This window comes from Perissodus microlepis, chromosome 15 (genome assembly GCF_051167445.1).
Source record: "Perissodus microlepis isolate ML-2025 ecotype Zambia chromosome 15, ASM5116744v1, whole genome shotgun sequence".
NCBI lineage: Eukaryota > Metazoa > Chordata > Actinopteri > Cichliformes > Cichlidae > Perissodus > Perissodus microlepis.
The window spans coordinates 9909355-9921860 of NC_140475.1; the positions used below are offsets into that span (position 1 = coordinate 9909355).

Here is a 12506-nt window from a genome sequence, read left to right on the forward strand (position 1 = left end):
TAGTCCAGGTCCGATATGGTGGCTCCTCCAGAGAGACTACACGACTGTTTAAAATCGCAAATAATTTTTTTTTCAATATGAAGAAATAAAACACTTCATAATTAAACGATGATTAAAAAAATACAATATATATATAAAACGTGGTAACTTAAAATTTTTAACTTGTCGGAAAAAATAAGTAATAACAATAATAATCAAAATAGTAGTAGTAATAAAAGAATTTCTACTATTTGCGGGATTTTTTAAATTTTCCAGTGCGTTTTTTAATTGTGTGTTTACTCACTATGGGCCTGACAGCTCAAAGGGAGTGACCCTGAACCTAAACTTATGTTTACTCTTTTGTTTAAGTCTCCCTCTGCTGGCCTCATTGTGCAAGTGCGTTTTTATTGTTGGTGGGTTTTTTCTTAACTTTTTCAATAACAGCTCAAACGCCTAGCACATGCCAACAGCATGACATCCGTAGTCCTTCTCACCCATTATCACCTTCTCATATATCAAATATTTATTCGAGCCAAAATAATTCCGTGGTTCAGGACTGTGAATAGTGTGGTTGTTCTCTGAGTATTGTATTAAAATCCTAATCTCTGAAGGCCACAAAGAGTTTTTGTTATTCAAAATTTCAGCTACAGTAAGTCTTCATGTCTTTATTTTTAATATCTGAGTTTCAGCTTTAATAGATTTTCAAACAAATCCTAAACCCATGGTTTGTTCTTTTTGTCCAGCTGATGTTTTGTAATTTTTATACAGCCTTCAGGACAGGTGACAGGGCATTGTACAACACCGCTTGAGATAACCTGAGGAGGGGCATCAGTACTGCCAAATCAGAATACAAGAGGAGAATAGAGGAACATGTTAACGACCCCAGACAGGTGTGGAGGGGCATACAGACTATTACCAACAAAGGATGTCCTGTGACACCTGTCCTGTGACACTCAGATGCAGGGCTAGCAGAGGAGCTGAACAACTTTTTTGCCCGTTTTGAGTCTCAAACACTGCACTCAGCCACACCATTCCAACAACCACCACAACCCACACCAGACTCTAGCAACCCCCCACTGACTCTTGAGACTCAGGATGTGAGGCATGTGCAGTGAACCCCAGGAAGGCTGCAGGTCCCGATGGAGTACCTGGGAAGGTGCTCAAGGCATGTGCCAAGCAGCTAGCACAGGTCTTCACTGGCATCTTCTTCAACCTGTCTCTGGAACATCCCACCTGCTTGAAATCTGCTATAATCATCCCCATCCCTAAAAAGTCACCCACAACCAGTCTCAATGACTGCCGTCCAATTGCACTAACCCCTGCCATCACCAAGTGCTTCACGAAACTGGTTCTGGGGCACATCAGAACCTGTCTCCCCCCCGCTCTGGACTCACACCAATTTGCATATCAGACTAACAGATCCACTGAAGACGCCATAGCCATTGCTCTCCAAACAAGTACTGAGTCACCTGGGGCAACAGGAGAGCTATGTCAGAATGCTCTTCACTGACTTCAGCTCAGCCTTCAACACAATAATACCGGACATTTTGATCCCCAAGTTACCCAACCTCGGGCTCCCGCCACCCACCTGCTCTTGGATAAAGGACTTTTTGGTCAACAGACCCCAGCGGGGGAAACTGGATCCTCGCCTCTCCTCCTCCCACACTCTCAGCACCGGCTCTCCCCAGGGCTGTGTACTAACCCACTACTCTACTCCCTCTACACAACTGAGTGCAGTCCTGCCCACCCAGAGGACATCATTGTTAAATTTGCTGATGACACAACGGTGTTGGGGCTGATCACAGGGGAAAATGAGGTGGCCTACAGAGATGAGGTCCTGAAACTGGGAGAATGGTGTGCATTAAACAACCTGGCACTGAACATCACCAAGACCAAGGAACTCATCCTGGACTTCAGGCGGAACAAAGCTGCCCCTGCCCCCCTGCACATCAACGGTGAGAGAGTGCAATCCTTCAAATTCCTCGGCATCCACATCTCTGCAGATCTCTCCTGGTCAGTCAACACCACGGTGCAAGTCAAGAAGGCCCAGCAGTGGCTACACTTCCTAAGGGTGCTCAGGAAGGAGCAACTAAACACCCCACTGCTGGTGACCTTCTACATATCCATCGTCAAGAGCCTGCTGACCTATGCCGTGTGGCACGCCAGCTCCACGGAGGCAGACAGGAAGAGACTGCAGAGGTTGGTAAACACAGCACAAAAAATCATCAGCTGGCCTCTGCTCTCCTTGTCTACCATCTATAACTGCAGTTGTTTCAGCAGGGGCAGAAACATCTTTAAGGATATCACCCACGTTGGCTACCATCTTTTTAACCTGCCTCCCTCTGGCAGGCGCTTCAGATCCATATGGGCCAGAACAAACAGACTCAGGGATAGCTTCTTCAACATACTCAACTCAAACATGCACAAAAGTAATTTGCACTGAAATATCTGCACTGACCACTGCACCATTAGAGTGCTCATTCTGATGCTCCTTGGACTCTAGCATGAACTTATGTCTGTGCTTAAAATTGTCGGTGCTCAAATTGTCCGTGTCATTATTCTCTGGTTGTCTGTCTCTGTCACCCGGTGCTGTGTATTTATATTATGTGTACAGTTATATTATTGTATAGTTTTTTTATAATATGCTATGTACTTGTACACTTTTATGGAGCTGTTTTAAATCTCATTATACTGTGCATAATGACAATAAAGGCTTTCAGTTCAATTCAATTCAATTTTTGATGCCTGTCAGTTACAATTATCTTTTATTTTGTCTCCTGATTTCCTGGGTTATCATTATTGGTAAAGACTTACAGCACTGTGTAAAAGTCTTTTTTATATTTTTCTCAGAAATTGCAGTGAAATAAGTGCAAGCATACATAGAAATACAGGATAAAAGGCAAAAACAGAGCTTGTACAGTTCTAATACTCTTGAACCTTTATTCTTTAACACAGCCTGAACTCTCTCAGGTAAACTTTCTTTTGATTTTTAAGTAGTCTTCAGAATTAGTTCTCCAGACTTCTTGAAGGACATTGAATGCTGTTCTTTCGCCGCCCTTTCTTTCATTCTCTGTCAAGATGATCTCACACTGCTTCAAAAATGTTGAGCTCTGCGCTCTGGGGAAGTCAGTTTCTGTGATTTTCTATCCAGATATACTTTTACTGCCTTGACAGTGTGTGTTGTCCATCAATCAACCCACTCTCCTAAACAGAAAGTCCAGCAAACAATAAATTCTAGAATGCAAAAACTTCTATGAATATTTGTTTGCAATGATCAGTGCTGTCAACCAGTTTATCACTGACAATGATGACGATGACTAAAGAAATCTTCCTCTCTCCTTATGTGCTCAAGTTAAGAAAACATTGCATATGTTGGTAAAAAAAAACCAAAAAAACAAACCTAGACTTGACAACTGAACCTGTGAACAGGATGAGTTGCACAGTAAAATGACCAAAGAAGTGTCATGTGTAAGAGCACTCAAGTCAGTTGTTATGTAAGTTGTAACTCTACTTGAAGTGAAGTGCTTTTCCTTAAAATATTAGATATTTGTTCAGCCACTGCATAGAAGAAGAATCTCTCTGAAATGTTCACTAAAGAATATGAGACGGTTAAAGATTGCACACTGTAAAAAAATAACACATGAACAAGGAAATAAACCTAAAACTTTCTTAGGATCTGAATGCAGCACTCAGAGACTAACTACACAATTCACATTCCTGCGCCATGAAATTGTTTTGGCTCGACTCAAGCCTTTGATATATGAGAACGTGACATCTAAATTTCACTTCTCCTTAGCACCCATTCATATATTAATTACCTGAGCCTGCCAGTTATAAAACAAAACAAAACGTAGGTGAAATCTTCAGCCTACCTGTGGACATTTTAGTGCTGTATGAAAAGCACTGTGGCTGGAGACTGCTAGTACATAAAAGATTCAATTACGGATTTAATACTAAGGCTTTAAAGAAGTTGAGTTTGAAACTCTTGTGAGTTTTTACAAGGATGAGAATGTGACAGGGAGCCCAGTTTTTATTGTTCAGCAAGGGCAAACAGTAAATGCCTGAGCACTTTTTTTCCCCCCACTATCATTTGAGCTGATCTCGAAACGCAGGTGTGTCTTTGGATGGTGGGAGGGAGTTTGGCAGCCCTGCTAGTATTCAGCTCAGTTTGAAGATTTTCAGCTTTGCAGAGACATCATGTGCTCTCCGCTTCCCTTTTTCTCCCTGCTACTGATCTGCGCAACAGGGTCATGGGCGATGGATGTCACAATGCCCTTTATGGAGTACCTGGACCAGGAGCAACTGGTGTGCCTGAAGTGGGGCTTTGACAATCCAGCAGGTGACATTACATTCCAGCTGGCAGTCAACACCACAGGCTGGGTGGGTTTTGGTTTGAGCCCGAACGGAGACATGAAAGGATCAGACATCGTCATAGGAGGAGTTGGATCCAGTGGAAGCTACTTCTCGGTTAGTTATGAAATAATTATAAATGAGCAGCTGTTGTATTTTTACTTATTTAGTATAAACAGCTGGAAGCTTTCATCCTCATTCATCCTGTTTAATTTAATTTTATGTTTTGGTTTTCTTTTCAGTTTCATATCAGTTGTTTTAGTTTGGATTCTATTGAAAATTATTAATTTTTGTTTAGTTTTTAGATTTGCATAGTTTTAGGTTTTATTGTTACTGTGTCCTGTTCGGTATTTGTCAAGGACAGAAATAGAAAAAATAGATACAGCGGTGTGAAAAAGTGCTTGCCACCTTCCTGATTTCTTATTATTACATGGCCCTGTGTGAAAAAGTGATGGCCCACACCTTGTTAAATCACAAATTAACTGTGATTAACCACATTTTATACAAAGCTGAGTTCAGTGTCACTGCCACACCCAGGGATGATTACTGCCAGACCTGCTGAATCAAGAAATCACTTAAATGGAACCTGTCTGACAAACTGAAGCGGGCTAGGAGATCTCAACAAAACATTTCATGATCCAAAGAAAAAGCTGAGAAACAAAGTCACTGACATCTATCAGTCTGGAAAGGGATATAAAGGAATTTCTAAGGCTCTGGGACTCCAGTGAACTATGGTGAGAGCCATTATCCACGAAAGGAGAAAACTTGGAACAGTAGTGAAGCTTCCCCAGAGTGGCCAGCCTACTAAAATTACTCCAAAAGTGCACTGATGACCCTTCCAGGAGGTCACAGAAGAAACCAAAACAACATCTAAAGACCTGCAGACCTCACTTGCCTCAGTTAAGGTCAGTGTTAAGGTTAGTGACTCCACTAAAAATGGGGCTGGGCAAAAGTGGCCTTCATGGCAGAATTCCAAGATGAAAACCACTGCTGAGCAAAAGGAACAGAAAGGCTCATCTCAGTTTTGCCGGAAAACATCTTGATGATCCCCAAGATCTTTGGGAAAATATTCTGTGGCCTGATGAGACAAAATTAAACTTTTTGGAAAGTGTGTATTCTGTTACATCTGGTATAAAAGTAACACAGCGTTTCAGAAAAGGAACGTCATACCAACAGTAAATTTTGTGGTAGTAGTGTGATGGTCTGGGGTTGTGTTGCTACCTAAGGGCCTGGAAGACTTGCTGTGGTAAATGGAACCGTGAATTACAGTCATCTGCTCATGACCTCAAGCTGAAGCACACTTGAGTTTTGCAGCAGGACAGTGATCCAAAACACACCAGCAAGTCCACCTCTGAATGGCTTAGGAAAAACAAAATGAAGACTTTAGAATGGTCTAGTCAAAGTCCTGACCTGAATCCGATTGAGATGCTGTGGCATGACCTTAATAAGGCATTTCATACTTGAAAACCCTCCAGTGTGGCTGAATTACAACAATATTGCAAAGATGAGTGGGCCAAAATTCGTCCACAGCGCTGTGGAAGTCTCATGGACATTTATTGCAAACTCTTGATTGCAGTTGTTGCTGCTAAGGGTGGCCCAACCAGTTGTTAGGTTTATAGAGAGGAATCACCATGCAGGTTTAGATTTTCCCCTTACTAATAAACAGCTTCATTTAGAAACTGCATTTGTGTTTACTTGTGTTATCTTTTTCTAATATTTAACTTTGTCTGATGATCTGAAACAATTAAGTATGACAAACATACAAAAAAATAAGAAATCAAGATGTGGGCAAACCCTTTTTCACACCACACAACTTTTGTAAGTGATCTTTCAAAAGGACACACCTAACAGTGCCAGAGACTAATGTCTGGCTTTCTGCTGTTGTTTTTTTCATTAGGATCGATACGCCACGGGCAACTCCATGCCTCTAGAGGATGCACAGCAGAGCTACACTCTCCTCTCTATGCGGGAAAATGAGGGGCAAACCATCATGACCTTTAAGAGGCCTATTAAAACGTGTGATGATAAAGACTTCCAGATCACTGTAACTATTTTGTTGCTTGTTTCTTTTCTTTTTTTTCTTTCCCCTTATCACAGTCTGCATGTGTAGGATTAGTGTGCCATCACAATTATTTTTTTTATTTTGTCTAATGAAGGTTTTTTGTTTTTTTCTTTGTTTTTTGTTTTGTTTCACAAAATAGTTCCCATAAAAACATAAAAACAAACAAGTGAATCATGCTGAGAAGAGGTGCAACGTTTCTCTCTTCATACCACATCTATAGGTCTCATATGACACCACAATTAGACTTTGTTGTCTAAGCCTGAAACACAAGTTAAGTCTCTTTGTTGTACCCTTTTCTCTGTTTTCCTTCTTTGTTGCCATAGATGTAATTCTCTGTCTAATGCTCAAGTTTCACAGTCTACAATCTGCTATTCCAGTTCTTTTGTTAGGCTCCCTGGGCTTTTTTTCCTCCATACATTGCCCTGGGTTTCCAGAAGAATACAATGGCATGATTTCATTTTGAACACATGAAATGCTACACAGTTCCTAGTAACAAGACTCAAAGATTATAGTACACCTTTGCAGTGGCACAGAAATCTACACAGTCAGAGCATTAAATCACTTTATGTAACATGTTAAGTTATTTTACAAGGTATAAAAAGATATTAATAATCAGAAACCTGTCACAACATCACCTTCCACATGAATGTATATATTACTTTATTGCTTCTATACTGTGTAAGGGATCATATTGCCTGACCTAAATTACCATCTCTCTCTCTCAGGCTCAGCCAATCAAACTCATCTTTGCCTATGGGAAAACAGATGAGATCTCTTACCACGGGGCCAGACGAGGCACCAAAGAAGTAAATCTACTGAACTATATGCCAAAGTCCATCCCAACCAACTCCAGCTATCTTAGTGCTACGGTGGACAACGTAAGAATTACTGACAATAACAGTCAGATCAGAAATATCGTATTGTTTGTTGTTTATTTACCTTTATATTTGTTGTTTACAGATCATAGTCCCTTCCAACACTACCTACTATCACTGCAAAGTTATGCAGTTCCCAAAGTTAAATACAAAACATCATATTTACCAGGTAAGCATTATTTCTTTATGTTTCTGTCGCCACTGTTCTTTCATTTGTGTCTGATTGGGTAATTAAGATGCATATAAAAGCACACCCACATTAATGTATGTGTAAGCATAAATAAACTAATAAAAAAAGTGTCACAACCAAGTAGACTTTATGAATTTATATGCTGTCATTGTGATTTTCATGTTTATTTCAACCTCATTCTCCTAATTTACCTCAGATTGAGCCCGTGATCGAGCACCTTGACCTCATTCATCATATGCTGCTGTACCATTGTCCTCCCAAAGTGACAGAGCCTTATGACAAGCCATGCTACATGGGAGACATAGGAGACAGCTGCTTTGGAATAGTGGCTTCTTGGGGAGTGGGAGGCGGGGTGAGAGAGACTGTACACTAAACCCAAAGAAGTTAGCAGAAGTTTATTAACTTAACAGTTGGACCTTCTCAGAACTCCAATATTTTGATTGCATTTGACATGTACCTTTTGTTTAAAATAAAAGTAAAATTGTTTAATAATTGAATTCATAAATATTTAGTAACAAGAACTTAGTTTTCGTTTATGACTCCCGTGTGAATAAGCTGACATAACTTACAAGGAACGAGTACAACAGAGTCACTGTTTCAGTTTAGCAAAACTCAATATTTATTGTTCACTTTTATAATCGTTTTTTAAATAAAGAAAAGTCAAACATCAACTTTGAAAACTCAAAAACAAATCAGACAAAATGTAAAGTTTATTTATATTTTTATATGTAGCAGGTACTTAATATCCAAAATAGTTGAAGTTCATCAAAAATAATAAGTTGAACTGACTAAAATGGGAGAAAATATTAGATTAACTTGAGTTTGTAGGACTTTTTTTTTTTTTTAATTAAGTTTACATCACATCATTTTTTTCTTGTGTGTGTTGTTTCTGTGCCAGTGTTACATCAGTTCTCCTACAATTCATCTCTAAATCTTCAGGTGTACGAGCTTCCGGAAAATGTGGGAATTCCCATTGGAGGAGAGAAGAGCGATGCATTCTATAGGCTGGAAATCCATTACAATAACCCAGAGAGGAAAGAAGGTAAATAGTGAGTTCATTAAAACAAGTTAAAAGAGAAATATGACCCCTTGACCTCTGCAGTGAGGTTGCACTTAAAGTGTCACTGAAAATTAATCCAGAGTTGTTCTAAATGTTCATCTTTCACTATGATGAAACATTTCTGGCCTGATAGAAGCCTTAATTTTTGCCACAAACCCCTTCAAACACCATTTTTGGTTTTAACCTTTATTTAACCAGAAAGGAATAATTTTGAGATTTAGAAATTATTTTCTGAAAGTGTCTCGGACTAGGTGGCATGGTGGTTAGCACTGTTGCCTCACAGCAAGAAGGGCCTGAGTTCAATTCCACCATCAGGCCAGGGTCTTTCTGTGGGGTGTTTGCATGGGTACTCTAGCTTCCTCCCACAGTCCAAAGACATGCAGTTTGTGGGGATAGGTTAATTGAAAAATCTATAATAATGCCCATAGGTGTGAACGCGTGGTTGTCTGTCCCTGTGTGTTAGACTGGCGACCTGTCCAGGGTGTACCCTGCCTCTCGCCCCATGACAGCTGGGATAGGCAGAAGCAAATGGATGGATAGATACCTCAGACTAAAACGGGTAGCGTTAATCTTAATCTTACATACCAACGCTGGGAGAAAACCGGCTCCCAGCTAGAGTGGGGGGCACCTGGGGAGCCATGTTTAAATACTGCGGCACAGATGTGTTATGCTGTGCCACCATTGCCACCACCAAAACACCCAGTTAGGTTGGCGATCTAGTTAAAGTGTTGAGGCACTTTGACACCCAGTATCCAACTATGTTTGTCAAAAATTGAATATGCTTCCTATGATCTTGAATTTATTTACTTAACTTTAATATTATTATTATTATTAGTAGTAGTAGTAGTATTTGACTGTTCTTTTTCTCTCTACAGGAATTAAAGACAGCTCAGGATTAAGATTACACTATACTGCAAAGCTACGGCAGCATGATGTGGGCATTATGACTACAGGTGTCTTACCAGGAAGAGTGAAGTACGATATCCCTCCAAAAGCTAACCAGTTCCACACCTACGGCATATGCAACACTGCTTACTTTTCAAAGGTATGCACCTCTGCAATATGGATTCCACGATGCATTTAAAAAGTCTGTAAAAGTTTTTTTTCTCCTTCCCATAGTTTTTGAACCCTGTGCCTGATCTTCAAGTGTTTGCTGTGTTCTTGCACACTCACTTGGCTGGGACGAAAGTCAGAGCTGGCCACTTCAGGTAAAAAACAAAAAAAGGCAGACTGTATGCAGCTCAACAGCAATCAATGTCGTCTGCATGAATTTAGAGTTGATTGGTTTTCCCGGTGCATCCCACTGCAGAAATGAACGACAGATAGATTTTTTGGGCATAGATGAAAACTACAACTTTGATCTACAACAGGCTGTCAGTTTGGGAAGCATAAAGACAATCAAGCAGGTAAGGGTTCATTACTTCCATGCACATTTATGAACACGATAGAGAAAAATGGAAAACAATTAGCTGTCTATGGTTTTTTCCTTCCACTACAGGGGGATGAAATTGTAGTGGAGTGCACCTACAATACTACCAATCGTGCTTCAGTCACTAAGGTGGGTTAGTAGTGTATGACCTTGTGTCATCATATGGCTTGAATGAAATCAAGACTGCCTGAGTGAAACCAGAAAAAAAATGTAGCACAAGTAACCTTAAACAAACAAGTGGTTTACTAGTTTTTGCATCCATATCTTGGAAATGACATGTAATGCACAATGTTCAGCTGTGATTATGACTGTTAAATATGTAATGCTTCCCATAGCAGCAAAATCCTTGTATCAAGAAGCATACAGATATGAACACAGTGTTCCTTCCTATTCATTATAATAATATCAAAAGATATGACACTGTGATCTGTAGTGACGATAGGGAGTCAAGCGGAGACCTGGAGGTGTGCTCTGGAGCGAAGATGAATAAAAAGAAAAAATATCTGTAAATGAGAGGGAGACATTTGTAACATGTGAAATTGCAGGGAGTAGACGTAGTGAAAATGAACTAGCTTAAACACCTGGGGTTAAACAGGAATAGAGGGCAAGTGGGGTGATGATGAGTGTCAGGAATGATTTGTGATTGAAGCAACAGTGAAAGGGAAAGTTTACAAGATGGTAAACCTTGAAAACCACAATCTTCAAACCATACATCATAATGAGGCCTGTTGCGATGTATGGTTTGGAGATCGTGGCTCTGACAAAAAGAAAAGAGCTGGAGCTGAAGATGCTAATATTTTCATCGGGAACCACACTGGACAAGATTAGATATGAGTACATCAGAGAGGCAGCTCAGGTTGAACAGTTTGGAGACAAGGCTGAGATGGTTTGGACATGTGCAAAGGAGGGACAGTTGATTTATCAGACAAAGGATGCTGAAGATGGAGCTGCCAGGAAGGAGAACAAGAGAAAGACCTCAGAAGAGAGAAGAGATGCAGAGGGTTGGTGTGACAGAGGAGAATGATCCACTGTGATGACTCCTAAAGGGAGCAGTTGGAAGAAGAAGATCTCGCAATCATTTTACACCATGAAAGCAAGTTAGACGGCATTGAATCTCTAATGCATGCTCCTTTCAGATGGGGTTAGCAACTACCAATGAGATGTGCCTTGCTTTCCTGTTCTACTACCCTGCGATCAACATCACCTCATGCGTTAGCATTCCAGATACCAAAGGAGTGCTGATAGACGCAGAGAAGTAAGCTCTGATGCAATGCTTCAGCCACCCTTTTGATTTTTTTCCCCCATACATATGCATTTGAGTAAACTAGCTATATACTGATTTTTGACAGAATACCCATGGATAAGATCACTGAGTATGAAATGATGTTAAAGAAGGCACCGCAATATCAAGCAATCATAAACAGCAATGTAAGTATCAGTCTTAGTTATTTGATACTGTTCTTTTTTTCCTGTGGGATTTAATCAAATGCTTTTGAAGATTAAAAGACAGATACCGACAACACGTTATATTTTATTATTTATAGGTTATATAAAATGTTTATATCAATAAGCTTGTTTCTTTACAACTTCAGACATATAGTGGCTGGGTTATTAAAGTACAGGAAATAATATGAATGTGAACGTGATCCCATCATTAACATTTGACCTATTGTTTTTGTTTTTTACATGTATTTATTTTTATCTAACAATCCATTGTTTCCTCCTCTACATCTGTTCTGTATTGTTGCCATTTTGCATTTATGCGAAGCATCTTTGGAGTGTTAATTTTTATAATACAATTTGACTGGCCAGTAAGCCAGGCTTCTATACTGTCACACACATCTATGCATGCGTATTTAAGATTTTATAAATGGTTCTTATGGTTTATGATCAAAATATGATAAACACAGCATAATCACAAAGTTGGAGCTTTTATTTGTCTTTCTCTACAGTATGTGGCATTTAAGTGGAAGTCACTGAAGATATTTCATTGTTTTTAACTGCAGAAAAAAAGTGTTATTGTGATTATCTTTTTTTTATTTGCAGCACAAAGCAACCCTTTTCCCAAATGGCACTGTAAGGGATCTGATGAAGACACCTGCTGCTTGCCAGATTAGAAACACTTCAAACAGATTCAGCACATCCTGGATTGTGAATCTTGCAGGAATCATACTTGTGCTACTCTGGATTATATTAATGTAGCCCAGGCATTGGCAATAGAGCCAGTTGCAATCCCTATAAAGGAAGACAGAGTTGTTCAAATCTTTACTGTATCGACATTACATCAGATTTTCCAAGCCTTTGGTTTCTCTTTTTATGATATCATTTATCTTTCTTGTTAAATTTTAATCACAGTCATTTTCTTTAGCACCTGATTGATTTTCATACTAAGCACAGGGACAGGGATATTTACATTACACATATTAAGCCATTAATACTGAAGCACAACTTCAGTTTGTAAGATGGGATACTGTCTCTACCACAGCAGCAATAAAAACATTTATTGTTTCTGAAATGGCAATAATAAAAGTTTGCATAATTTTCAGTATGAATGCAGTTTA

General features: G+C 39.6%; 1 protein-coding gene across 1 annotated transcript; it reads left to right on the forward strand.

Moving 5' to 3' along the window:
- The first annotated feature begins 4161 nt into the window (after positions 1 to 4161).
- On the forward strand, positions 4162 to 12497 carry moxd1l (monooxygenase, DBH-like 1, like). Its single transcript, XM_084953849.1, has 13 exons — positions 4162 to 4446; positions 6227 to 6373; positions 7117 to 7269; positions 7352 to 7435; positions 7653 to 7808; positions 8396 to 8498; positions 9392 to 9561; positions 9636 to 9724; positions 9826 to 9922; positions 10015 to 10074; positions 11082 to 11200; positions 11295 to 11373; positions 11992 to 12497. The coding sequence occupies exons 1-13, from the start codon at positions 4177 to 4179 to the stop codon at positions 12145 to 12147; spliced, it is 1683 nt and encodes a 560-aa protein (XP_084809975.1). The 5' UTR covers positions 4162 to 4176; the 3' UTR covers positions 12148 to 12497.
- Positions 12498 to 12506: the final 9 nt, after the last annotated feature.

Excerpts from the sequence above, each read along its gene's own strand:
- moxd1l (XM_084953849.1), top strand. The coding sequence starts at position 4,177 with ATGTGCTCTCCGCTTCCCTTTTTCTCCCTGCTACTGATCTGCGCAACA. Across the intron at positions 7,270-7,351 it reads TTAGTGCTACGGTGGACAAC|ATCATAGTCCCTTCCAACAC; the intron begins GTAAGAATTACT and ends TGTTGTTTACAG. Across the intron at positions 9,923-10,014 it reads GCATAAAGACAATCAAGCAG|GGGGATGAAATTGTAGTGGA; the intron begins GTAAGGGTTCAT and ends CTTCCACTACAG.